At 42.3% G+C, this 27531-nt stretch overlaps 2 protein-coding genes across 5 annotated transcripts in view; one reads left to right on the top strand and one right to left on the bottom strand.

Moving 5' to 3' along the window:
• Positions 1-53: 53 nt before the first annotated feature.
• On the bottom strand, positions 54-7071 carry RPAIN (RPA interacting protein). Of its 2 annotated transcripts, XM_067715669.1 has the most exons (7): positions 6837-7071; positions 5085-5255; positions 4003-4063; positions 1893-2004; positions 1678-1741; positions 517-657; positions 54-201 (listed from the first exon to the last, which is right to left on the bottom strand). In XM_067715669.1, exons 1-7 carry the CDS (start codon positions 6915-6917, stop codon positions 172-174), a joined length of 660 nt encoding a protein of 219 aa, XP_067571770.1. In that variant the 5' UTR covers positions 6918-7071; the 3' UTR covers positions 54-171. The 2 variants fall into 2 exon arrangements, 1 of the variants encoding a protein (XP_067571770.1); XR_010937471.1 differs by lacking the exon at positions 1678-1741.
• A 1-nt stretch (position 7072) lies between these two features.
• Positions 7073-27531, top strand: part of NUP88 (nucleoporin 88) — a 30591-nt gene continuing 10132 nt past the window's right edge. The window contains exons 1-9 of one of the 3 annotated variants that reach the window (XM_067715661.1): positions 7073-7342; positions 7609-8027; positions 10604-10773; positions 11535-11660; positions 14511-14597; positions 17343-17516; positions 21809-21995; positions 22490-22637; positions 25553-25651. In XM_067715661.1, coding sequence (XP_067571762.1) covers positions 7207-7342; positions 7609-8027; positions 10604-10773; positions 11535-11660; positions 14511-14597; positions 17343-17516; positions 21809-21995; positions 22490-22637; positions 25553-25651 — 1546 coding nt within the window. In that variant the 5' untranslated portion in view covers positions 7073-7206. Of the gene's footprint in view, positions 7343-7608; positions 8028-8244; positions 8411-10603; positions 10774-11534; positions 11661-14510; positions 14598-17339; positions 17517-21808; positions 21996-22489; positions 22638-25552; positions 25652-27531 lie in introns of those variants that run through there. The other 2 variants (XM_067715660.1, XM_067715662.1) reach the window with 2 other exon arrangements.

Below are 27531 nucleotides of genomic sequence, written 5' to 3'. Positions count from 1 at the left end.
TTCTATTTCTACTCCTTCCCTTTCAACCTGCATTACGAAACACAAAGCAGAGAAAACTTTGAAACGTTTTAATACAAAATAAGTTATAAATGACAGATTTGTATTTACAAGGCCCCTTCTCAAGACACAACTTGTTTCCAACCCAGTAGATCGTGTGCATCAGGGCTGGCTCTAGAGGATCACAGTCCAAGTATCACAAGCCTGAATTTAAACAGAAAAAAGTTAGCTTGAATTATATTCCAGTTACAAAAGCAATGTCAATATGTGGTTAAAAGTTGCAACCAGTAATGACATTTATGCTGCTCCTTCCACGAGCTGGGCTGCCTCTGTCCCTCCCCTTTCGGGGAATGACTGGCCTTTTTAACTGAAGTGACTTCACTTTTCTATGCAAGTAAAGTTCCTCAGAGAATAAACTGCATTTTTAAACATTTACCTCTTTGTAAGCTATTTCTACCAGGGTGGGAATAAAACCAACCACCGACCCGCTTTTACCACTGGGTCCTGTGGGAGGCGTACCAGACAGCTCATGAGAAGACTGGGCTTTTCCTCTGTTCCTTCAGTGACGGAAAATGCCGGCGTGTGGGGACAACATGCACTGTGCTCATTCACGCTGTCTTCTAAACAGGCGCGAAACTTTTGCTCTGTCACCCCTGGAGACTGAAAAGCAGAAAAGTTAAACTACAAGCTAACCTCAGTCGTCTCATAGTCAACAGGCTGAAAATCCCGATTCCTCACACCATCCTGTAACTGGCTTGCTGTGATGGCCTGATTCCTCGGACCTTTAGAAACGCTCACGAGCATGCTGAGAGGATCTCTTAAATAACGTCCATCTGACCGCCTCTCCAGATGGACCAGCGCTCTCCACTCCTGCCCTGAACACTCATGCTCACCGCACCAGGAACGTCCAGGGCTGGGAGGCTTCCCAGCCTCCCTGTGTTTCTGCCTCTACCAGCCAAGTGTATCCTTACCAAGAGCCAGTGCTGCTTGGTCCTACCTCTGTGCTAACTGAACTTGCTATTGTAACTGACTGACTTAATTATCTACTATGTAAACCAATGAAATAAGAGAATGAAACAAAGTTATGTTTTTGTGATAAGTGGAATATTGAAGGAACAGTCAAAAAGATGAGTCCCTAAAAAAAAAAAGGTGTTGAATTAGGTAAAAGATGGGGAGGAAAAATCCTGAAGTGCACTCAGCTTCTTGATGCACTTACAGAAACAAAACAGGAAATGCTAGACTATGCGCTTTAAGAGCAGTTTATAAAAAACAAAAAAAAACCCCTCAGCTCTCCAATCAGAGCCTCGCTCAAGAACTGGCAAATAAGTGTACGTTTAAAACTTCCTATAAAATGTTTCATTTGTATAACTTACCACTTCAATGAACTGGCAGACTTTCAGCCACATCATGTCAGATAAGAGGGCTCCTGTATTTTAAGACCACTGACATACAGCTGTGTCTTCATACATGGAAAATTTTTATGTAAATCAGATACAAGTGTTTCCAGTTCTAAACTGGGCTTTCTATAAAGCTCTTAAGCAGCGGTACATTAATAAGTACCTCACAGATATGCTGTCTGTATTCTCACCATGGATGACTGCAAGCTACCAGTGTGAACTGAACATGAAGTTGGGAAGAGGTGTGTGCAGAGGTGACACGATCTGTGTGAGGAACACTCACATGAGATGGGATGTACAGGCCACACTGACACATGACCACACCGCTTGCTATTCTCAGATTGTACCTGGAAGCAGAATTGGGATCCCAGAGCATTACGGCCAGCAGACCTGGATCCCCCAACCTTCCCAGATAATAGATTTGGGGGGAAATTCCACTCACCTTGGAGTGTGTGGGGTGGGAACAAATAATGCTGAAAAGGTTGTGAAAACTCTTACTTTGCACACACAGGACAGATGAGGGAGTTTGCTTCCCACTCAGCCAGCATGACGCTGAGACACTTTTCATCAAACTGCAAGCTCTTCTCGTACTCACTGATGATGGACTGTTCTGCAAGGCAAAGGACAGCTGGCGTGTTTCACCGCACGTCACCTGGGTCACCCTGTCCTGAGTGCTAAGCTTCACTTTCAAAGGCACCATCCACACAAGAGAAAAATGCGGGCAAAATCACACTACCAATCACTAGATATTTACTGCTCAGGCTTCATCTTGTTGGATCTTTCCCCTCCTGTCTGTCCTCTCCTTGTGAAGTGATGAGGCTAAGAGACAAAGAGACAACTTTCACACCCATCTCCAGAGGCCACAGTGGCAGAGATGAAGAGTGGCAGGGTCCCAGGGGCGGCTGGAGAACGCGGACGCTGACGGCTTCGGACGCCAGGCCCACCTGGCTGAGTCTAAGGTGAGATGTTCGCCAGTGTCCACAGACTCAGGCTCTGTGTTGTTCAGAACGTGTGTAGCAAACATGCAACAAGCCCTAGTACTTAGTAGGCCTGGGGTACAAAGATGAAGAAGGCTGGTCCCTGCTCTTGATGAGCTCACCATCTAGGCTTCGGAGCAGGGGTCAGCAAACCACAGCCCACAGGCCATTCCAGCCCACCTAACGTTTTTAATTTTTAAAACATTTTTGGCCATGTCACAGGGCATGCAGGATCTTAGTTTCCCGACCAGGGATTGAACCCGTGCCCCTGCAGTGGAAGCGTGGCGTCTTAACCACTGGACCGCCAGGGAAGTCCCCCACCTTCCATTTTTTAAGTAAAGTTGTAATGGAACAGCCACGCTCATTTGGTTTATGTGTGGGCTATAGCTGTTTTCACACTACAACAGCAGAACCAAGTAGCTGCAATAGCCTGAATGTTTACTATCTGGCCCCTCACAGAAAGTTTGCCAACCTCTATTCTAGAGGGTTCCTTAGGACTGAGTATGGCAGAACACAGCAAATTCTTATCACTGCAGGTTTTTAAATTAAATATACCCCAAGAGAAATATTTAGTGAGTCCTGTGTTTCACCACTAAGATAGGTTTTGCAGGTGAGGGTAAAGAGAAAATCAATCAAAAAGAAAAAAGAATTAAAATCAAGGAATATACAGTCTTAACTGGAGTCAACACACCAATCATAATAACTAACGTTTGCATAGCACTATGTGTCAAATGCTGTTTTAAGTTCTTTATATATATTAACTTCTTCACTACTACTTCCTTATTTTAAAGATGAAGAAACAGGCACAGGGAGATTAAGTGCTTTGCCCGGCGCCACACAAGTTAAAGTGGTAAAGCTGAGAAGTGAATCTTAGCAGTCTAGGCCAAGAGTTCATGCTCTTGCGTCCTCAAGATAATAGCTATTGTGTATTGAAAACTTCCTATATGCCAGGCACTGCTCGAAGTCTACACGTATTATTTAAGCCTACAAATAGTTTTGTAGTTTTACAGAGTCAAGTCTGTTATCTCTAACAGATGATAAAAACTAAGCCTAATCAAGATAGGGCTATGTGAGATAAATGACTTAATTATATAAGGTGCTAACTTATGCACTCTGTGGTGCTATGATTCCGCAGGAAGGGGACGCTCACAAGACCCTGGGGAGTCGGTAAAGAAAAGATACAAGAGAAGGTACTTAAATTAGGTAGCGCAAGAGATCTGATCATGCACTATCCTGTAAGGTGACAGGATTACTACCAATCTATTAACAGAGAGGTACTGTCGCATAGAATAGACACGGGAACTGGATTCACAACACTGACTTTACTTCCCAACTCCACCACCAGCTGTGCAACCTGTGTTAGACACCACTCTCTTCTGTCTCACGCTACCTGGTAGGGGCATCATAAGGAGAGAACCATAGCATGGAAGGAGAGGTCTGAGCACAAGGCCTGGAAACAATGACTATTATTATTGGGAAGACAGACAGCCAAGACCTTAGAGGAAAAACAGAGACTTCTAGACACTCGACTGAAGATGGAAATAATGAGTTAAAAACATTCTGTTCAGAAAAATGCATCAGCATTAGAGCAGCTAGAGATATAGGCAGGAAGAACTATTCTTAGACTTCACCTTGATCAATCAGCTCCTGTTGGATTTCCTCCAGCACGGCCAGGTCCAGCGGCTCCTCCAACTGCAAGAGAAAGTAGGGTCAGCAGAGGTTTGAAGTTATGATCAGCTGGCAAGACCCACAATGATTCACACTTGGAGGCTGGCTTGAAGAACACAGATTTAACTGAGGAAATCAACCCAGTCCTTCTGTAGAATGTGCCGACAATGCGGTAATGTGGCCATGCTGAGAAGGGCATCAACAGATGATGAAACCAGCCAGTGACAAAATAATGGTACCACATTTGGGGGAGACAGTATAGGGTAGCAGCTAAGTATATGGCTCTGCTAAAGCTCTGTGACCATTAGAAACTTCCTAACCTCTGTCAACCTCATTTCAGGCCTCTGTAAAGTGGGAATAAAACCCACCTGAGAGGGTTATTGTGCGCACTCATTGTGATTATGTAACTCAGATATTTGGCACAATGTAGGACGCGTAGAAGGCACCAAAGAACGCCTCTTTATTACAGAGAGCCTTGATGTTCTCAGAGCAGTTTCCCACATGTTTCTTATACTGTCCTCACAACACCGACAACATTATCTTCTTCATCTTACAAATGGGAAAACCGAAGCTCAAAGAGGCAGAGTTAAGAGTCAACAGCAAAACCAGGATCAGAATTCCAGAACTACTGACTTCCAATCCAGTGCTCTTCCTGATACATGGTAAATGGTCTCCTATCCACACCCAGTTCCTAACCCTGCCTGAGATTAGAACAAGAAAGTTCCTGGAGACCTTTTTAAAGAGAGATTCCTGGCTCAGGCCTACTGAATCAAAAGCTCCAGGGGGGCAGCCAATGAGTGAAATTTCTTTCTTTTCAGTTTCAGAAGTGATTATGATGCAATGATGCAGCAGGTCGACAGCCCGGTATTTATGAACCATTAATTAATCTAGAAGAGTCTAACGTTAAAGGTAGAAGAACCTGGGTGAAAGGCCGTTAGAATCCTGATCGGGGGCTGGAGGGTGGATGGGTTTAGAGGACTTGGGGAAATAGGCAGAGAGAGGACACTGGCATCCTTGGTGCTAAAAACACATATCCCAGCCTGACCTGAGCCAAGGCCTCTGGCCGGCTCTCCGCCGACTGCAAAGCATTCCACTCTTCTTCCATCACCTCCTGCACTAGAAAGGTGTTCTGAGCTCCTCCTGACATATTGCCTCCAGCCTGGCGATATTTGTTTAGGAGCCTGTCCCGGCTGTTTCTCATTCTCTCCAGGCATCCCTTGGAAGAAGGAGAAAGAGGTGAGGGGGCAGAAAAGGCAATTCCGTCAAAAACAAACAAACAAAAAACACCTCTTAGATTAGTTGTTAAAACATTAAAGGAATTTTATAGACACAGAATTTCAACTCTAATCCCAACTATTGTCATTTTGGCACCTTCCTCTCCAGCCCTTATCCACGTGTAGATGGGTGAAATTACAATGCTTGGGTCACGTATTTCCAGATTGACATATTTCATAGTCTATCTTTAATGCTAGCTTGCTTAATGGTTGGCTGATAATAGCGCAGCATCCACTGTGCTAACAGGACACTTAGTTTGCTTCCTAATTCTTTTTTTTGTGTTTTGTTTTTAAATAAATTTATTTATTTAATTTATTTATTTTTGGCTGCATTGGGTCTTCGTTGCTGCACACTGGCTTTCTCTAGTTGTGGTGAGCGGAGGCTACTCTTCGTTGCGGTGCATGGGCTTCCCATTGTGGTGGCTTCTCTTGTTGCAGAGCATGGGCTCTAGGCACATGGGCTTCAGTAGTTGTGGCACGTCTGCTCAGTAGTTGTGGTCCACGGGCTTAGCTGCTCTGTGGCATGTGGGATCTTCCAGGACCAGGGCTTGAACCCATGTCCCCTGCAGTGGCAGGCAGATTCTTAACCACTGCGCCACCAGGAAGTCCCGCTTCCTAATTCTTGCTACTCTCGACATGATGCTGGTAGCCGCCATCCTGTACGATGTTTCTCAACTTCAGGCAATCTTGTCCCCTAGGGGACATGTGGCAATGACTGGAGACATTTTTGGTTGTCACAGCTCTAGCTGTAGGATTATTGACATCTAGTAAGTAGGGGCCAGGGAGGCTGCTAAACATTCTGCAATCCTAGAACAGCACCCCACAACAAAGAACTATCGTCTTCAAAATGTCAAGAACCAGGATTGAGAAATCGTGCTGTCGACAGTCATTTCTAGCATCAGATTATTTTCCTGGGATATATCCACTACTTCAGAGATTACTAGAAAGACAGGCTATAGTACTTACAGGAACCAGACTGAGCTCAGCATAGGTCAGAACTGACCGTAGGCTACAACCCTGCTAAGACTTAGTGACGGAGGCTCAGAAGAAATAGTTTGGAATAGGAAGAGAAATAATTTCCGGGATTAGAAATAATGTCTAATTATTCTATTCCTCTGTGGAATAGACATAACGTCTCTCTCGCTTGCGGTGAGTGTACAAGGTGCCTCTCTGGTGTCCACCAACCCGACATCAGCGGGTGATGGTGGTGCCACCGTAGAGATGTAGCGGTGCGGTCGCGATCACACATCACACGGAAAGCAAACCCGAGTCCAAAAGGAAGGCTTCCTGGGCCCGGCCCGGCCCGGGCAATGCCACACCCAGAGGAACAGAAACTCCAGGAAGTGGCCGGGCGGTGGCCGAGGCCCGGACCTACAGGCGAGAGGCTCGGGTTCCAGGTCCACCTCCACGGACACCTGCTTCACCCGGCGGGGCTGAGAGAAAAGCACGGAGGAGAGCGGTTGCCGGGACGGACTAGGGGAGTGACGACAGCCCGGCCAAGGCTTTCCAAACCCCACACTCACCTGCCTGAAAGCCTCTTTCCAAGGCGGCGAGCCCATCAGTTTATACAGCGAGCGATGCCGAGACCCTGACCCCTCTGCCATCTCCTTTTCGTGGGAGTCGCCGCCAGAAGGCCCCGCCCCCGGGGCGCGTGCAGAATCCTGGGAGTTGTAGTTCCTGGGTGCTGGTCGCACCAGATCGTAGGGAATTCTGGGAAGCGTTGTCCTTCCGGCCGGCCCCACTCGGAGACAGGCTTGGACAATCCCAGAATGGGTGACTAAAGAAGTGCCATTTATGGGCTTCCCTGGTGGCGCCTGCCGATGCAGGGGACACGGGTTCGTGCCCCGGTCTGGGAGGATCCCACATGCCGCGGAGCGGCTGGGCCCGTGAGCCATGGCCGCTGAGCCTGCGCGTTCGGAGCCTGTGCTCCACAACAGGAGAGGCCACAACAGTGAGAGGCCCGCGTACCGCAAAAAACAAACAAAAAGAAGTGACATTTGTGAGGTCTGCCCAACCTGGATTGAGGGAGGTAAGTCTTGAGGGAAGGTTTTAGATGTTTAGGTTTATCCAGGTGGAGGTGTCCTATAAGCAATCTGATACACAGGTCTCAGGCGCTTTACCCCCAGCTACTAGACTTCCCGCAACCCCAAAGCTTTCTCTAAGCAGGCACTGGCATGTTGAACTTCTCGTCCCGCCCCCTTTGGCTTCAGAATAGGCTTGACTGGTTATTGGCTTTGCTTTGGCAATGACGCTACCTGATGGGCTGGCCTCACCTTCGCCCCGCCCCTCCCCTAGCCCTGCTCGGGCTTCCGGGCTCCCTGCTCGATGACTGGCCGAAGCAGTGGACGGCTGGAAGCGAATTGGCTGCCCTCAGCGGCGGGCTGAGCAACTGGGCTGACGAGAGCTGTTGGGCCAAGATGGCGGCCGCCGAAGGAGCCGCGGGAGACGGTGAGCTGTGGCAGGCCTGGCTCCCTGACCATGCCGTGTTCTTGCGGCTCCGGGAAGGAAGGAAAAACCAGAGCCCAGCCGCAGCCGAGAAGCCGGCTTCTTTGCCTTCGCCGCCGCCCCTGCCGCCGCACTTGCTGACGAGAAACCTGGTCTTGGGCCTCGGCGGAGAGCTCTTCTTATGGGACGGAGAAGGCAGCTCCTTCTTAGTCGTGCGCCTTCGGGACCCCAGCGGCGCCGGTGAGGAGTCCTCCCTCTCCCAGTACCAGGTACGGCCAGGCTGATCTGGAAAATGACCCTCAGCTGGGATCTGAAGGAGCCTTTACGTCCCCTTCCCATCCTGGCTGGTTTTCGTCTGCTGGGAGGGGTGCTGTGCGAGGGTGAGCAGACGTCCTTTTGGGGGGCGTCCAGCTGCGACTGGAAAAGTCATTTTCATTCGCTGTAGCGTGGCCGCAGAACCTTTTGAACCCTCCCTACGCATATTTCACTCCTTCCACATATGTTCGTTGACTCTGACACTGCGCCGGATACTGTTATAGGAACGCCTGCGCTCCAGATGCTTAAATTCGCGGGGTCTGGGAGGAAGGGAGAGACCGTGGAGTAACAGTAAAACATCTGTGGCGCAGGTGCTCTGAAGAAAAACAAAGCAGGGGTAAGAGGCTTAAGAGTGTGGGTGCACTCGCTCTTTTTAGGAGGTTGGTTCCGAGAATCCGATGTCATGACGTCACGCTCATAAAATAATAGGGACAGTCCTAACTTTCTCTTGGGGTTGTTGAGAGCATTACGTCGGGTCGTTGATTTGAAAGCAACGAGCTTCTTGCCTGACATGGAGGAGGAATCCCCTGCTAGCTCTTTCAAAAAATTGGGCCATCTCCAGAGCTGAAAGGGATTTTTGCTGGCTTCTTGAGAAGCCAACAGCATGTGAAAGTAGGTGTGATCAGAAAGTACTACGGACTTCTTGTGATTAAACATTGCTTTATGGAAGCGGTTATTTGTAATAAGCCGATTCGCGTCTTTTAAAGATTACAAAATAAGAAAACTTGGCCCCCATTCTAACATATGGCATACATATGTCGTGTGCCATTGTTTGATTCTTGCTGATGAGAAATGATTTGAATAAGGTGCTGGCATTGTTTCTGCAGTTTTGAAAACAGGTCACAAGCCCACAAACTACTGACTGTAAAATTTTAGCTTCTAAGAGTGTTAGATGCTCGGCACACAGTATTAACAATAGCACCCTATATTGCTATGCAGAATTTAGCACAGTCATGATTAAATTATTTATACTTGTTAATTTATTGTCTGACTTCTTTTCTGGAGTGCAAGCACCAAGGCAGGGGTTGTGTCCGCCTTACTTAGTTTTGTATCCCCAGTACTTCAGTGTGCTTGGAACATATAAACCCTCAGTACATATTGATAACTGTCTGAATGACCTTCAGTCCTCCAAATGTCAAAAACTCAGAGATAGACAAGGAAGCAGTTTAGCATGAATTGCAACTTTCAGTGAAATGAAAACATGAATAGTAACCTTGAAAACCAAACCAAATCAAACAAAAAAACAAACCAAACAAAAAAAGCCCGCGTAAATTATGTGATTATCACAGGTGACCTAGGTAATTAGGTTAGATTGTATGCATAACAGGAGAAAGGTGGTCTGATTTGAGGTAGATCATTAGAATAAATAGGAAGAAGATGGGAAAAGAAGGGAAGAACCACTGACTGGAGAAAAAACAGTTTGATTAGAATCAGCAAAGGGCAGCTAAGAACAAAAACAAAGAAACTTCAGACTTACATCAGGAACAATTGAAATCATATTCAACAGTCTTGTCTAAAAAGATTTTGATTTAGGGTGATTCTCTATACATAAGGATAAGCAATACATTGGTAATCTCATGGTTTATTACTGAAAATAGAAAGAAAAGAAAATGGGAATTCGAGACACTCATGAGAGAAGAAATAGAAGTACTTTTTTTTTTTTTGAGGGCATATGAGACAAACAGCTTAACAGAATCCCCTGAAAATATCACTGTTCAATGTCAAATCTGCTTCAGTAAAGCAGTATTTTAGTTGCAGAAGCTCTTGAAGCCATTCTCTATCTTATTGTACTATTTATAACAGTAATTATCATTTACTAGTACTTATGAGTTCTTCATTTGTCTGGTCATTAAAACATATATTGAGAGTTAGTTAGCAACATGCCATAAACTATGCCAAAGATACAGAGAGGAAAGACAGAGCTCAGGTAATTCATAGTTGTGTGGGATGAGCAGGTAAAAGGATAATTAGAATGCAGGGTGATAAGTACTATTATAGAATTATCTAGGGTGTGCTCTAGGAGTACAGAAAAGATGCATTAGTTCCTGGCCAGAAGGTCAGGGATATCTTCTTGGGAGGAAAGTGCATAGGAACTGAGTCTCCAAGAATGTTTTAGCCAGCTAAAAAAGAAAAATGAGGGCATTGCAGGAAGAATAGTTGTACAGAGACACAGAGACATAACAAAGTATGATGATTTCCCAGAAATACAAGTTAATCTGATTGGAGTATAAAGTACAGGTGGGGAATGGTGGAGATTTGACGCTGAAGTGGTAGTCTGGAGTTTGATTGTAAAAAGGGAATTATATGTAGTATTTGTCAAAGTAGGAAAACCTGGTGCATTTTATATAATATTCCAATCTAAATAGTTAAAAAATATTTCATCAGGTAATGGCTGAGGTGTTAGTACTTACCCAGAATGTTTCATTAAACTACAGTTATAGAAAACTAAAGTGGAGCTGTGCTTTCAAGTAACTGCCATATATATTTGCATTAAAATTAACTATTTTGACTAGTTTGCTTTAATTTTCAGAGATTGCTTTGCATAAATCCGCCCCTGTTTGAAATCTATCAAGTCTTGTTAAGTCCAGCACAACATCATGTAGCACTTATAGGAATAAAAGGACTTATGATATTAGAATTACCTAAGAGGTGGGGGAAGAATTCTGAATTTGAAGGTGGAAAATCAACAGTGAATTGTAGGTAAGTTGTATTTCCATTTAGTGTTTATCTGTATAATTTTGTAATACATGCAAAAAATTGCTTAAGACCAGTGGTTCTTAAGGTATGTTTACTCTGCTACTATTGAAACATCATACTCCGGATGGTCTGCACACTGGCTTCTTGTGATAACAGTGTTTACAGTATATGTGGGGTTGTACTTTTATTCTGCCTAAATTATCACATTGCTGTCTCATTGGAAGTCAGGCTGTTTTTTCAAGTAGGTTGAAATAAGATGTTTTAAAAGCAGTTATTAACTGTGAGCCAGACAGTTTTCTCATAAGTGTAAGTAAGTTTTATTGTTGTATTTTTTTCTTTTCCAATTAATCCTGAAAAATGAGAGTCTGAAACATCTGAAAAGAATATAAGGTAGAAACCCATCTTTAGCTCCACAACTCATAGGTTGGGCCTCCTTAAAAATGTTTCCTTTTTAAATCTGTTTCCTCATTTCCACAATAGGAGTGATAATAGCTGCCCTTGTAGTTTCCTTACAAAGTTACTAAAAGGATCAAGTAAGATACTGTATGTAAAATCACTTGTAAAGTACAGTATAATATACTCTACAATTTAGAAAATATTTTAAATTTGATTCTTTGATGTTGGTTGGTAGATGCTTTAAATGCTGTCTCAGCAAGATTTATAAGAAAGGAATTTGAAGGAAAGAAGAGCAAAGAGTGTTAAGATAGGTTTTCCTTTAGAAGCTTTTTCATCCAGGTTTTGGGAAATTGCTGTCTTTATTTTAGCACCACTCCCGTTGCTGAGAGATTTTTCACCAGTTCTACCTCTCTGACTCTAAAGCATGCTGCCTGGTATCCGAGTGAGATGCTGGACCCCCACATAGTGCTGTTAACATCAGACAATGTAATAAGGTACATTTTTTTCTTACAGCTTTGTGAGTGGGAAGATTCTCTTTCTGGTTGCCAGTTAATAGCTCAGAGTACCACTAAATGGGTCAGTAGATGTTGGAAAGCTTTATCTGATGGCTGTTGTTACCCATTCTCAATCGTGTAAGAATCGTCCAGCTGCCCTAACTTACGTGCCTTAATTACTGTTATTCCCTCTCAACTGGTCCTACCTCCAGTCTCTACTTTCCCAATCTGACCTATTAAGATAATCTCCCTAAAGCTGTTTTCACTGTGTCACTCTTTTGGAGGTAATGTAGCATAGGGGAAAGATAATTTAATTGGGAATTGAGAGATTTGAGTTCTTGTCCCAGTGCCACTTCTGTCTTTGGGATGTTAAAAACTTGGGCACCTCAATTTCCAGTTTGTCAAATGAGCAGGTTTCATCTGATCATTTACTAAAGCCCCTTCCAGGTTTTGCATTGTATGATTAAATGCCCTAATCCTACAGAGATCTCTATTATCAGTTAACTTTCTGGATCTGCCTTATGTAAAAAGTTTGTTGGGGAGACTGACTGATGTACAGATACCTGCAGTTTTATTTTTTCTAATCACTGCTTTGACTGTGCTCTACCAAATCTTCTTTTACTGCTGAATGGTTGATCCTTTAAGGGCTTCTTACACAGATCTCGTAGATTTCTGGTTACTTTTAGTTATTAAAACTTAGTCTGTTCAGTTTAAAACTCTGATCTCAAATCCACTTCAAAACTATATCCTGGTCCTATCACAGGTCAGACCTTGAGGGATCTGAAATGAGTGGAGAGGGCATGATCTGCTCTTTGACTCTTCTTTCTACCCAAGCACCTTGAGGTAGGGGGTGAAGTGTAAGGCGGAGAGCTGTTCCTCCTTCCTCTGGGTCTGACTCCTCAATGGTGGGGTAAAGAGAGTGTGCTAGCTGAGGCATACATCTTACCTAACTGGTTGTCCATCAGTGAAGGGCAGGGGGCATATCCCTCCTGGTTTAGTCTAGTTCCCTCAGCTGCTAGTGGCCTCCATTGATGTGATAGTCTCTGCATAGATGGGTGTGTGGTTTTTTCAGGGGCAGTGTTTGGCCTTCAGCTCCCTCCATCACTCAGGAGCTCTGTTTCCCATTGGCTCTACCAACTGTCCATGCCCTGAACCCTCTGTCAAGATGGAATATCCCTAAACTTGGTGTCTCCTGCCTTCTCGACCTAACCGTTGTGGTTTTTCGTATGGAGCCATGGTAACTGCCAAGGTCTTCTTCCCTGCCCTCCAAGGGCTACAGAACTGGGCATACTACACTATAGTCCTTTCTTATGTTGTCCCAGCCTACCTCCTTCAGAAATTTCCATACTTGGAGTAGATACCATAGAGTGTTCTCATGCCCCCAACCCTAGGATATGACATGTCAGAATCACCCAAGAATTCCCTTGCCTTGGTGGCCTGTAGTTTTTGACAACACATCTGGCATTCAGCTAGAAAATGAGATACCCGTTTCCCCTTATTACAGGTACCCCTAAATCTGGCTGGTTCTTTTAGGGCCTTTCCTATCCACCCATTTGGTTCTGCAGTTGGGGGTAAAGAAAGAAGGAGGACCCTCACATTCCAGACATCGTACCATACTCTTAAGGACTCTTGACACCTTCTGTCTTTTGTAAGCTGGAAAAGGAGATTGTGAGGGGATAGTGTAGGTCTAGGTCTTCCTCACATTAAGCCCTAAAGGAGGTATCTGGCCTCAGTTATTAAAGATTCCTTTTAAAATATTGGGTATTTAACACTTCTCTTTTCCTAAGCTTTGACCCTATTGACAGTTTCAGGGCAACAAGAAATTCCCACTCAGTGCCCTGTTGCATTTACTTTTCCTTTCACTGTTCTGCATTACAATTTATAGGACTTATTTGTATTTTGAAGTCAGTAATGCTTGTAGGCAGCTAGGAAGACCACAATGAATGGTGTGTTCAATTGGATCGAATTTTCATTGAAAACATTTATTAAATGACATTCTATTGATAATGGAACAAACTAAGTTTAAAAATTCTTTGTGGGATCAGACAAAATAAGTGATTAACTTGATAAAGACTTTAAGAGGGATTTGGATTTCTAATAATGCTATTACTGGCCTTTAAAATTTTTTTTCTCCTTTTAACAATAGCCATATATGCTGTGAAAAATTTTTATTATTATTATTATTATTTTAGCCACGCTGTGTGGCTTGCGGGATCTTAGTTCCCTGGCCAGGGATCGAACCTGGGTCCCTGGCAGTGAGAATGCAGAGTGCTAGCCACTGGACCACCAGGGAATTCCCCCCAAATTTATTTTAAATTAAAATGATTTTGGTAAAAAAAATTCTTTTAGTTTTATACTAACCTCTTGAGAAAGGAGGGAAGACATTGTGTCTTTATATAACACAAATATGTACAAATTGCAGGCTAAAAGTCACCCACGGTCATACCAGCTGGCCAGTGAGAAATGGATTCTTCCCTGATGAGATTGGGTTCCTCATAGGCAGAGACAGATGGGTATAACTGGAGGGAAGCTGGCAAACTTAGAGGCAGTAGTGAGATGACTAGACAAGGTGCATATGGCTAAGGACTGAGGTGTGGTGGTTGGGGAAGGCTGATGAGGCATTTTGCTTAGAGTAGAGAACATTTCTTCATGCCCCAGGGAAACCTTCCTCTTATGTTGTTTTGGAACAAATGAAGTAGGCTACTTTGTCAGTAACAGCAAGATCTTTGGCAGATGGTGGTGATAACTGGTAGGAAAATTCTCAGAAACTGACTAGATGGAAAGGAAAGAGGAACTTTGGGAAATGAAAAAGAGTTTTAAGTACTGGCTTTCTTCTCTTTTGATTGCTAGGATTTACTCTCTACGTGAGCCCCAGACACCCACTAAGGTCATTGTACTTTCAGAAGCAGAAGAGGAAAGTCTAATACTCAATAAAGGGTAAGTTTTTATTTGTGTCATGAAATTTTTAAAAATTAGTTTATCGGGATTATAAATGCAATTTTAGCAGATTGCAAGATTTTCCAAAGGTGCCTTTAGCATGCTTTCTGGTAATGTGAGAAATAAGCAAAAATAGGCGATATGAATAGGTAACGAGAAGTTACAAATCTGAATGTCACTATAACTACTAACTTGGTCTTTTTTCAAGAAAGTTCAAAAATGTGAATAGCTGAAATTTATTCCCTGTTGTATCTTGAATAAGAGAATGAATTATAATATTGCAAAGTTACAGCAAAGGTGGAAGGTGAGAGTGTTGGGCTGGAGGCCTGCCAGCTGTTCACTCAGTGTGGATGGGCAGATTGCTGGAGCCCCAGCACCTAGTACCCCAGAAGCTGGAGCAGAACGTAGAGAGCCCTTCTGATTCTCCTGTGACCCTGGCTTCTTTTATGTTTTCTTACCCACTACAGGGGCAAGCTCCTGGCTACTTTGACCACTAACAGAATCACCCTTTGAACTTACAAACCCCATTCCTCTGGCCTCTTGATCAGTCTTTCCGGTGATTACCACACATGATCACCCACAGTGTGTGCATGTAGAGAGAAGCCTTTAGTAGCAGTATTTCTGGAAGTTCCATTTAGTTCTTTTCACGTCTCCACGATGGTCATATCTAATAATCTTTATTTTTGTTTTTCTAACCGTTATTCCTTTGAATATTTTATATACAGCTATTCTGTATGTGAGAGTTTCAATATCTGAAGCCCTGGGGAGGTGGGGATCTAAATCTGTGTGTTCTTCCTCCTGCCCCATGATCATGGTCGCTTCGTCCTGTGATTGCTGATCTCTCGTTGTGAATTTATGTTTACTTGATCTTAATGTTTTGAAATGTTGAGAGCCTGAGTTGGGGGTGTGTTCCTCCAGAGAGAAATTTCATCTGCTTCTGCTAGGAGTCAGAGGTTGCCACCAGCCTGGAGACCACTTTAATTCTCTTTAATAGTCCCACAACTGAAAGTTTCAGTCAAATGATCTTAATGTCTTATAGCACCAGCTCTTTAACCTCGCATCCAGCCATCTCCACAGTGGGGAAATACCTGCCTCTGCGAGTTGATAGGTCCTGTTCTGGTGTCGGCAGTGAGTTTCCATTGCTTTCCAACCTCCTTTGCCAGGCACCCTGTCCAGATGAGAGGCCGTAGAGCAAACGCAGTAGTTAAGAGCTTTGGCTCTGGCGTCAACACCTGGTGGGTTCCAGTCTCAGCTCTGCCGCTTGTCAGCTGTGGCGTCTGCGCAAGTTATTCAGTTGCACTAAGCGTCATTTCCATGACTGTATATTCCATGAATATGTAAAGTAGTGACCACTTAATTGGATTATTGTACAGAATAAATGAGATCATGCATAAAAAGTGCTTAGAATGGCACAGAGTAAGTACTCATTAATTGATACCTACCACCATTATTAGAAATATTACTATATTTATTAAGTTCCAGTTAAGTTTGGATGGCTTGGTATTTAAGTCTCTTTGAAATAACTGCTTTGTCTTTTTGTTTCCATTCATTGTCTTAATTTTTTAGTTTAACTCAGGCAGTTCTTTTATTCTGGATTTTGGGATTCCTCATTTTTTGCCTCCTGAAACCATATACCTTTCCATGTGATAAAGAAACTAAGATATATGGTACCTATAACAGCTTGGAATGATGCTGACTTTCTCAGCTATATGAAACTGTGGTTTTATTTTAACCATATTCATTAACCTTGTGTTAAACTGGAATCTTTTTGAATAACAAACTAAATTTTAAAATACAAAACAGCATGTTTTATCATTTGTCTTTCCTGATTATAAAGGTAATGTAAATTTGTTGCGGAAAATTGGGAAAACTAAGAAAAGTATTAAGAAGAAAATGAAGTATTTTAAAATTTCCTGTAGTCTGTCCTCAGCATAGCAATCAGAGTGCTACTTTTCGGTATAAATCAGCTCATTCTGCTTCCCTGCTCTCCGCACTCCATTGATTTCTGCCCGCTGACTGCAGCCCTCCAGCTCAGTCCTCCCAGGCTCTGAGCTCCAGCCACTCAGCCTCCTTGCCATTCCTCAGACACTCCTGCCACCGCCCTCCTTGGTCTTTGCCTGTGTCCTTCCTTCTGCCTGAACTGCTCCTTCTCTACGTGACCACAGACTCGCTCCCTTACTTCTTTCAAATCTTTGCTCAAATAGCACCTTATCAGAGTCTTTCCCAGATCACCTAAAGCAGCACCTCCATCAGTACTCTCTTCCCCTGCTTTATTTTTCTTCATAACGTCATATTCTGGCTCTGTGTTATGTGGTTGGCTTCTCTGTGGACGTCTCTCTCGTTAGAGGGGGGCCTTTGTTCAAGTCCCTGATGTTTCCCAGAACCACAGGCACTGAGCGCTTAGTAATATTTAGTAGATATTCGTGGACTGAATGCCTCCTATTGCTTAGAGATAACTTGATATCTTTATGTGTTTTCTTCCTGTTTCTTTTCTGTGTTTATGCATGTCTGTATGTGTGTATTTTTACTGTTTGTGTGATTGTATATTTCAACTTTACATAATTTTATGGCCTACTTTCATTGAATTTTATGAGAATTTTCCAATGTTGTTTAACATTCTTCATTATCACAATTTTTTGTCTTATCACTCCATTGAATACAAATTCAATCCCCACCTGCTGTTATTGGACATTTTATTTCTGTTTTCGTTTCCAACCAGTTGGTTTTAAAATCTCTTTTCAGAAGGGCCTACACCGCATCTCTAGGAGAGACAGCAGTTGCATTTGACTTTGGGCCGTTGTCAGCAGTCCCGAAGAACATATTTGGACAAAAAGGCAAAGATGAAGTATTGGCTTACCCCCTGTACATCTTGTATGAGAATGGGGAGACTTTCCTTACATATGTTAGTCTGTTGCACAGGTAAGCTGAGGAGGTAACCCACCTGAAATGAAAGCCCAGCTTGTGCTCCAGTATAGATTGTCATGGTTGCACTTGGGGTCCGTGTTTTTGAGTTTCTGGAAGTATTGCAGCCTTTCAAGGCTGGCTTGCATATTTTGAAGAGAAAGTTGATACAGATCATTTGACTTTTCATTTCCTCGTATTATTTGGGTAAGTTCTATAGAATTCGTGGATAATCACTTAAGATAAGACTGGATTTGTGTTCACAAAGGATAGTCAATCAAAAAAGTATTTACAGATGGTCCCCAACTTAGTCAGACTTATGATTTTACGATGGTGCAAAACCAGTATGCATTCAGTAGAAACTGTACTTTAAATTTTTAATTTTGATCTTTTCCTGCGCTAGTGATATTCAGTTGATACTGTCTTGTGATGCTGGGCAGTTAGCACAGCTTCCAGTCAGCCACACGATCACAAGGGTAAACAACTGATATACTTACAGCCATTCTGTTTTTCACTTTCAGTACAGTATTCAATAACTTCCATGAGATATTCAACACTTTATTATAAAATAGGCTTTGTGTTAGATGATTTTGCCCAACTGTAGGCTAATGTAAGTGTTCTGAGCACATTTAAGGTAAGCTAGGCTAAGCTATGATGTTTGGTAGGTAAGTTGTATTAAATGTATTTTCAACTTAAAATATTGTCAACTTAACAATGGGTTTATTGGGACGTAACCCCGCTGTAAGTCAAGGAAGATTTGTATCATGTATCTTATGTGAACAAGGCACCATGGGGATGGTTAGACATGGTTATCTGGTATCTTATGTCCCAGTTGTGGGGAAAAGACATACATAACCATGGAAAGATAATGACTCGTACTGCATTAGTGGCGCATAATAAGAACCCAGAGGAAGGAGAGATGATTCTGACTGAAGAAGTTAAGGAAATTTTCATAGAGAAGGACTGATGTCATATGAGACTTAAGGCTTTAAAGCAGGATTAAATGAAGCATCAAGGAAGGGTAAGACCATTTTAGTCACAAGAGCAGCATGAAGTCAAGTATGAAAACAGGCAAGTGCAAATGTTGTTTAAGGTCCAATGATTAGACACTTGGGGCTGGAGCAGAAGATTCAGGTAGGGAGCGTCTAATGATAAAGCTGGAAGCTCCTGTCCAGGGAAAATGTGGTGGAGTTAAATACCTAGTTAAGGGATGTGGAGTCTTTTCTGTAGGAATAGGTTAGTAGGAATCCAGTGATGGTTTCTAAACAGGAGAAGGATAAAACAATTGGTTAGGAAAGGGACTGGAGCAGAGAGACTTTTAAAGTAACTTCCAAATTTTAGTTTAAGGTCTGTAAGAGTTTGAACTAGGGTGGTAATACAAGGGAGAAATGAACATAGTACATACTACAAAGGAAGGATCAATAAGACTTTGTTGCTGTTTGGTTAAGGGAGTGAGCCATTAACAGAAATAATGAGGTCAGGAAGGGCAACTAATTTGGAAATATTCCATGGACATTTGGAAATACAGGACTAGAGAGAAAATACAGGTAAAATGAAGAAATAAGAATCATCTATTATGGTGAGAGTTAGAATCAATAGAGGATAAGAATTTTGGGAAAGTTTGTAACTAGAGAGGCATACGGCCCGAATCTGAACATTGTAATTTATTTATTTATAAATCAACAGATATTTATTCAGGACTCACTCTGTGGCAAAATATGGGAATACAAGGTTGAAGGCAGAGTCCCTGCTATGTGGTTCCTTGTCTACCAGAAAGGCCTATGACAAACCAAAACTGTAGTACAACGTGATGTGCTGAAGGCATCACAGGGTGCTCTGGGAGTGGGACAGAGTAAGTGCTTAGGCTGCCTGTCTCGGAGGACTCAGAAGATGGTAACACAGAAGCTTGGACCTGAAGGATTCACTAGGTAGAAATGGGAGTGGAAGTGAACCCAGGAGAGAGAAGAGAGGATGCAAAATGAAAAAGATAATTAAGAAAGATGAAAGAGCTTTATAGATGGCAGAATGATGAGGATTCGCTGTCAGTCCTGTTCTCCTGGACAGAAATGTTCTCTGCCTTTCACACATGGTCTCTCTCGGGAGGCTTTTGTGGTAACATTATTACCCTCCCTTACCCTTCCTCCCCAAACTGCTTGGCCCTTATTTGCCCACATTATCTACCTAGTAACCTTAGCCCACAACCTGAAAGTCATCTTCTACATCCTCATAAGTCCAGTCTGGTCCCAAAATTCTATTGATTTTACCATGAAAATTTCTTGAATGTATATACCCATCTCTCTATTCCCCTGTCCTTGCTTCAGACCCTCATCATCTTCTGCCTGGATCATTCTTCTCTTAACTAGTTGCCTTGAATCCCGTTTTGGTCCCCTCTTTGTCATCCTCCTCACTACCATCTGATTAATCTTAGTACAGTGAAACTCTATCACTCTTGATTTAAACCTCTAGTGACACACTGTCACCCAGTGGAGAGACTCTGAGCACGTTAACATGGCATATGAGACTGTCTGCTTCAAAAGCCAGCCCAGCTACTGTTCTGTTGCCTTAGACTTTGCACTTCGCCTCCCATTATACCAAGCTAAGTTTCCTTCCTGTCAATTCCTCGCCTTTCATTCCTCCAGAACTGGATATATGCTGCTCCCTAGCTTGGAATGCTCACCATCCCTTCCCAGAATATGCTGTTCCCATTGATTTTTTTTTTTTTTTTTCTTTTTGCGGTACGTGGGCCTCTCACTGTTGTGGCCTCTCCCGTTGCGGAGCACAGGCTCCGAACGCGCAGGCTCAGCGGCCATGGCTCACGGGCCCAGCCTCTCTGCGGCATGTGGGATCCTCCCAGACCGGGGCACGAACCCGCGTCCCCTGCATTGGCAGGCGGACTCTCAACCACTGCGCCACCAGGGAAGCCCGATCTTACTTATTTTGGATACCTTTCTTACATATCTCACTTGCTTTGTACCTTTCAGTGTTGCTTTGTACCCTGTAAATCCTTGCATTGTTACAGATGTTATAGTAATTCTAGTTAAATGTCTGCTTCCCCAGCTAAACCATTACTTCCTTGGGGGTGTTATCCAGCACTCAGTAAGTGTATTTGTCTAATCCAATTAAATAGTGGGTCTGAAGATAAGCTGCACTTCAGAATAAAAGTTTTTGGGAGTCATCAGAATACAGGTAATGGTTAAAACCAGGCATAGTTAATAGGCTCTTTTTTTAAAAAATAAATTTATTTATTTATTTTTGGATGTGTTGGGTCTTCGTTGCTGTGCATGGGCTTTCTCTAGTTGTGGCGAGCGGGGGCTACTCTTCGTTGTGGCGAGCGGGGGCTACTCTTCGTTGTGGTGCGCGGGCTTCTCATTGCAGTGGCTTCTCTTGTTGCGGAGCGTGGGCTCTAGGCACGCGGGCTTCAGTAGTTGTGGCGCGTGGCCTCAGTAATTGTGTCTCACGGGCTCTAGAGCGCAGGCTCAGTAGTTGTGGCGCACGGGCTTAGTTGCTTGCTCTGTGGCATGTGGGATCTTCCCGGACCAGGGCTCCAACCCGTGCCCCCTGCATTGGCAAGTGGATTCTTAACCACTGCACCACCAGGGAAGTCCTGATATGCTCTTATATAAGTGTGTATTTTGAAAAGAGAAGAGGGTTTACAATGGAATCCGGGAAAGCGCAAATATTTAAGAGGCAGAAATTAGGAAAGGGTATTAGAAAGGTGTGTTCAGAGAGGTAGGAAGAGAAAACTAGGAGAAAGAATGTACAGATGTTAAGGGTATTACGAAGCAATCATTGTTAACCAGTTATAAATGCTGCACCAGCTCGAGATAAGGGCCTTTTTTGCATTTAGCAACTAGAATCTCAATGGTGACCTCTGCCAGAGAGTAGCTTCTACTGGAGTGGTGAAGGCATAAACCACAGTAAATTTAGGGCAGGATCTTTCAAACTGTGCACTATTGACATTTTGAGCCGAATCATTCTTTGTTGTAGGGGCCTGCCCTGTGGGGCAGTGTTTAGCAGCATCTCTGGCCTCTAGACACCAGTAACTTCTCCCCCTCCTCCCAGTGGTGGCAACCAAAAATGTCGTCAGACACATGCCAGTGTCCCCTTGGGGGCAAAATTATGTCCAGTTGAGAAGTACCAAAGAGGTGGGAATTGAGTGGGAAAATGAAAAAGTGGAGACATTGGGAATATACTATATTTTGAATTAGTGTATGATAGCTGGGGAAAGAAAAGTCAAAAAAAGTTCTTAAGTGATGAGCATGGTTGTCTGCTATCAACATTTTCCAAGTATGTTTTCACTCTTTCTTTAGCCCTGGGAGTGTGGGAAAGCTGTTAGGCCCACTGCCCATGCATCCTGCAGCTGAAGATAACTATGGTTATGATGCGTGTGCTGTACTCTGCTTACCATGTGTCCCCAACATCTTGGTGATTGCTACTGAATCAGGAATGCTGTATCACTGTGTTGTGCTGGAAGGGGAAGAAGAAGACGACCAAACAGTAAGTCGGGCTGCTGTGGGCATATTTGTATCTCCAACACCAGGGATAGTTCCTGGACCACTATGAATGTTTCGTATATGAGGAATTTTATAGTTTCTATTTGGCACTTATGTGTATTTTGAAAACTTACTTAACACTTAAAAGTAATTGAAGCCCACTTTAAAAACTTAAATTGAAGGAAGTTAAAATGCACCCAGGTTACTTGGTCCAGCGACCTATATATTTCTTTCTGAACTCTATATTGCCACCTTTGGTGATAGGTATAAAGAACCTTTGAATCACTGAATTGGCTCTTCTCTAAACTTGTTTATTTACAACTTCCTAAAAGAAGAGAGGCCTTTTTTTCACTTTTAAGAATAACAAGGCACTGTTGGAATAGAGGGTGGAATTAAGAGTTTGAAAGCACTATTTGATTCAGCTTTTTGCTTCTGTTTTTAGTTGTGTACATTTTCAAAGCAACATGAAACACTAAAATTACAGTGCTTTTTTTTCAGTCAGAGAAGTCCTGGGATTCCAGGGCAGACCTCATTCCTTCTCTGTATGTGTTTGAGTGTGTGGAGTTGGAGCTTGCCCTGAAACTGGCATCTGGAGAGGACGAGCCCTTTGATTCTGACTTTTCTTGTCCAATCAAACTTCACAGAGGTAAAGTTTTCACTAAAATTAGTTCTTTTATTTCATTATATTTGTACTAAGATTATCACAGGGTATTCCTGTGTAATTTATTTTTTCTGTAGTTCCAGCCTTTAAAAAGTTGACTGGGTTCTTTTGGCCTTTCAGTTACAACATTGCACTGTAGGTCCAAGAAAGACTAAGCAAATTCCCTAAGTTTTAGGATAGTGGTCTTCAGTCTGGATCCACTCAGATTTATAATAGTGACTTTTTCCTGGTCCAATCAAAAGGAGATTTCATGATTCAAATTCTTAAATGTATGCAAACTTTAATAAACTTTTTTTTTTTTAATAAACTTTTAAAATAACTTTAAAAATAAAATTATACTGGTATTAAGGTATCTCTTTAAAATATCTTTCTTCATTTTAGAACATATTGTTATACCCAGGCCCATTTGAATGTTTCCTTTTTTTCTTTTTTCCTTTTGCTTTAACTTACCTGGGTTGGCACCAGATCCTTCTGGCAACTTATATCTGTTCATCTAGGGCGCTCTTGGATAAACTGCTGAGACTATCAAAGAATGTGTTCTGTGTGTTGTCCAGACTCAGCATGGCTCAGTGGAAGGAGTTTGTAACTAGGGGTCTGGAGTGTCCTAGGTTTTCGTTAGAGCTCTAACATTAATAGGCTCTGTAGTATCGGACATTTATTCAACTTCTCACATAAAGATAATAGAGATAACATCAGATGATCTCTAAGGTCCCTTCTGACATAAAAATCCTATAATCCTATTTGCCCCTCAACAGTTTCTCGGAGTCTCCTCTAGGATCTAGTCTTCCTCCCTGTGAAGAATGAGGAACAAAAGCTCACTCAGTCTGGAATAGTTGGGTGTACCTTTCATAGTTTTCGTCTCTCCAGTCCAGAGAAAGGGAGTTCAATCTTGTAGCAGCCTGACTTAATCTGCCTACAGTCCTATTAGCCAGTTTGCCTGGGTTTGGTAATAATGGCTTCAACTCTGTACTAAAGTGTAGTCAGAACATTTAAGGGCATAGTAGTCCTTATATAATAAACCAGCAAAGAGGATTCATTGGGCGTGTCTAATTGAACAGGGTTTGGACAGATATAGTCTAAATATTAAGTCTCAGAACTTTGCTTTATATATGAGGAAATTGAGACCTAGTGAGGTAAAGTGACATAAACTAATTGGTTTCCTTATAAAGATACATACGTTTTTCGGAAATCTTAATTGTAGGCTTTTTTATCTTGATTCTTTGAATAAGAGATAACATTTTCAGGGGCTTCCCTGGTGGCGCAGTGGTTGAGAATCTGCCTGCCAATGCAGGGGACACGGGTTCGAGCCCTGGTCTGGGAAGATCCCACATGCCGCGGAGCAACTAGGCCCGTGAGCCATGGCCGCTGAGCCTGCGTGTCCGGAGCCTGTGCTCGGCAACGGGAGAGGCCGCGACAGTGAGAGGCCCGCGCATGGCGATGAAGAGTGGCCCCCGCTTGCCGCAACTAGAGAAAGCCCTCGCACAGAAACGAAGACCCAACACAGCCAAAAATAAATAAATAAATTTATAAAAAAAAAAAAAAGATAACATTTTCATATGTTAAACTAATAAATTTTTGACTGATTCATATTTATACTTAAGGCATATTACAATACCTGAAACATACCCAGATTTTTAATGACATAAGTGAATGGCTACCATATAACTTGTCAGGGGTGTCTAGCAAATTTCCTACTTCAGTTACTAATGTTGCCTTTTTCATAACAGATTTCTGTCTCATCCCAATATTAAGGTTTTTCTGTTGACTTCAGCACCACAGACACATTTTTAAAAGCTATTTTAAACACTGGGAGATCTAATGAGATGATTTGAGCCTTAAATTAAGTCTCAGGTGTGGGCAAATGAAAAGAAACTGTTTAGTACTTTATTGTTCAGAGAGATGATTACCATGGAGATTGCCAGGAGTTTGTTTTTTTTAACTTTTTATAGCATAATGCTATTTTCCGAGGTGTTATGCAGAACCCCAACATATAAAACTGATGAAAATACTATAATATTCACTTTACAACATTTACTTACTATAAAGTCAGCAGTAAGAAAGTGAGGCTGTTGGATAAAAGAAAAATTGGGTTTAGGGGCTTATGGATGACAGTTGCCATCTTAAATCAGCTTTAGCATAGACATTATTTCTGTATCTTGTTTTGGTTGTTTAATGTTTTAAAAATCGTGAGTCACAGAGATAAATATTTATAAATTAAGTATTCAAGAGTTCATCTTTTAGTTTCACAATAGTCTTACTACTGATAACTAGGACTCCATGGAAATACAGAAATTTTCATTAAAATTATGTAACAGCTGCTCATAATTCTTGGTATAAATATAAATACAAAAATTCTATCTAAAACTTAAACAATTATCTGTAAGTCAGCATTATCAAGTAGAACTTCACGTTTTACACCTGACTTACCATCTATGACAAGACTGTTCACTAAGCAGCTGTGCTGAAGTCTTTCTAGTACCTGTGCTGTAGGAGTGCAGTAGCTTCAGCAGTTTCATGTAAGTAGATGCGTGCAAGCATAGGTTTCCTACAGAACTACAGCCTTTCTTACCATTTTATTTTGAAGAACTGTAAATAAATGCACAGAGGAGGACAGAAAGGCATAAGTGAGTTACCTGACAGCAAGTGTTAATGTTTGGTGAACTCTGTATTAATATTTAGAAAATAATGTATTTGAATTGTGTTTGTTAATTATTATACTTTTCAAATGTATTTGGAAACTGAAGTCAGATTTTTAAATTCCCAAACCCCTGACATAGTGCCACGGTATGAAGGTCCGGTAGACCTTGCATCACTTCCATCAGCAGATATGTTTGCAGCCTGCTCAGGTGAACTCTGTTTTCTAATGGCTTCCTTTATATCATTAATGATTCCATTTGCAGATCCCAAGTGTCCCTCAAGATATCACTGTACTCATGAAGCTGGTGTACATAGTGTTGGGCTAACTTGGATTCATAAACTTCACAGATTTCTTGGATCAGGTGAGTTTTTGCACTTTTCAGTATGTTTCACAGATTCTATAAAAAGTAGTTTGGAACAGAAAAATTACAGAGAAAATAAATGATACCAAAAGATAGTTCTTTGAAAAGATTAACAAAATTGACAAACCTATAGGTAAACTGACCAAGAAATAAAAAAGACTCAAATTAATTAGAAATGAAAGTGGGGATATTCCTGCTGACCTTACAGAAATACAAGATTATAAAGATATACCAAGAATAAGATTATAAGGGAATGTCAAGAACAATTGTATGCCAAATTAGATAACGCAGATGAAATGGACAGATTCCTAGAAAGACACAAATTACCAAAACTGACTCAAAAAACAGATAGAAAATTTGAATAGACATATATATAACAAGTAAAGAGATTGAATCAGACAACATGGCTTCATATTTGAAGCATTAATACCAATTCTTCATAAACTCTTACAAAAAATAGAAAACACTTCCCTGATCACTCTATGAAGATAGTATTACCACAATACCAAAACCAGACAAGGACATCCAAGAAAGGAAAACTAGAGACGAATATCTCTTATGAATATAGATGTAAAAAATCCTCAACAGAATACTAGCAAACCAAACCCAGCAACATATAAAAAGGATTATACACCACTACTAAGTGGGATTTATCCGAGGGGTGCGAGATTACTTTAACATTGAGATATCAATTGATATATCAATATTATACCACATCAACAGAACAAAGGGGAGTTCCCTGGCAGTCCAGTGGTTAGGACTCCAGCACTTTGACTGCCGGGGCCCGGGTTCTCAATCCCTGGGCCGGGAACTAAGATCCTGCAAGCCGCACGGCAGGGCCACGCCCCACCCCCACCCCCCCACCAAAAAAAAATAGAATAAAGGACAAAAACTATATGATCATCTCAACAGATACAGAAAAAGCATTTAGGGAAATCCAACAGCCTTTCATGTTAAAAACACTAAATAAACTAGTAATAGAAAAGAACTTCCTCAGACTGAAAAAGGGTATCTATGAAAAACTCACAGCTAATACTACACTTAACAGAAAAAGACCAAGTGCTTTCTGTACTAGAATATTGCAGCTGTAGTAAATTACTACAAACTTAGTGTCTTTAAACACCACAAATCTATTATCTTATAGTTCTCTAGGTTTGAAGTCCTAGAATGATCGCACTAGACAAAGCAGTGTTCCTTTCTGGAGGCTCTAAGGGAAAATCCATTTCCTAGCCTTTTCCAGCTTCTGCCTTCCTTTGCTTCTAGTCCCCTTCCTCCATCTTCAAAGCCAGCTATGTGGGACAAAGTTGAATCTTTCTCACCTTGTATAACCCTGACTTTCTTTTCTGCTTTCCTCTTTCACTTTTTTTTTTAAATATTTATTTATTTTGGCTATGCCGGGTCTTAGTTGCAGGCACGTGGGATCTTCCTTGTGGCATGCGGGATCTTTAGTTGCAGCATGCGAACTCTCAGTTGCGGCATGCATGCGGGATCTAGTTCCCCGACCAGGGATCAAACCCAGGCCCCCTGCATTGGGAGCATTGAGTCTTACCCACTGGACCACCAGGGAAGCCCCTCTCCTCTTTCACTTTTAAGGAAATTTGTGATAACACTGGGCCCACCCAGATAATCCAGGCTAATCTTCCTATTTCAAAGACATCTGATAGACAACTTTTTAAAAATTTATTTAATAATTAATTTATTTTTGGCTGTGTTGGGTCTTTATTGCTGCGCACGGGCTTTCTCTAGTTGCGGCAAGTGGGGGCTACTGTTTGTTGCGGTGTGTGAGCTTCTCATTGTGGTGGCTTCTCTTATTGCAGAGCACAGGCTCTAGGCGCACAGGTGTTAGTGGTTGTGGCACGCAGGCTCAGTAGCTGTGGCTC

This window comes from Pseudorca crassidens, chromosome 19 (genome assembly GCF_039906515.1).
Source record: "Pseudorca crassidens isolate mPseCra1 chromosome 19, mPseCra1.hap1, whole genome shotgun sequence".
Classification (NCBI taxonomy): Eukaryota; Metazoa; Chordata; class Mammalia; order Artiodactyla; family Delphinidae; genus Pseudorca; species Pseudorca crassidens.
This window is presented reverse-complemented; position numbering and strand designations above follow the sequence as displayed.

What these genes read in the sequence shown, in the direction of transcription:
- RPAIN (XM_067715669.1), bottom strand. Translation starts at nt 6,917, where the DNA reads ATGGCAGAGGGGTCAGGGTCTCGGCATCGCTCGCTGTATAAACTGATG. An exon ending in GCCTGTACATCCCATCTCAT is followed by an intron (nt 658 to 1,677) that starts GTGAGTGTTCCT and finishes TCTGCTTTTCAG; the next exon opens with TCTCCAGGGGTGACAGAGCA. An exon ending in GTCTTCTCATGAGCTGTCTG is followed by an intron (nt 202 to 516) that starts GTACGCCTCCCA and finishes GTTTAAATTCAG; the next exon opens with GCTTGTGATACTTGGACTGT.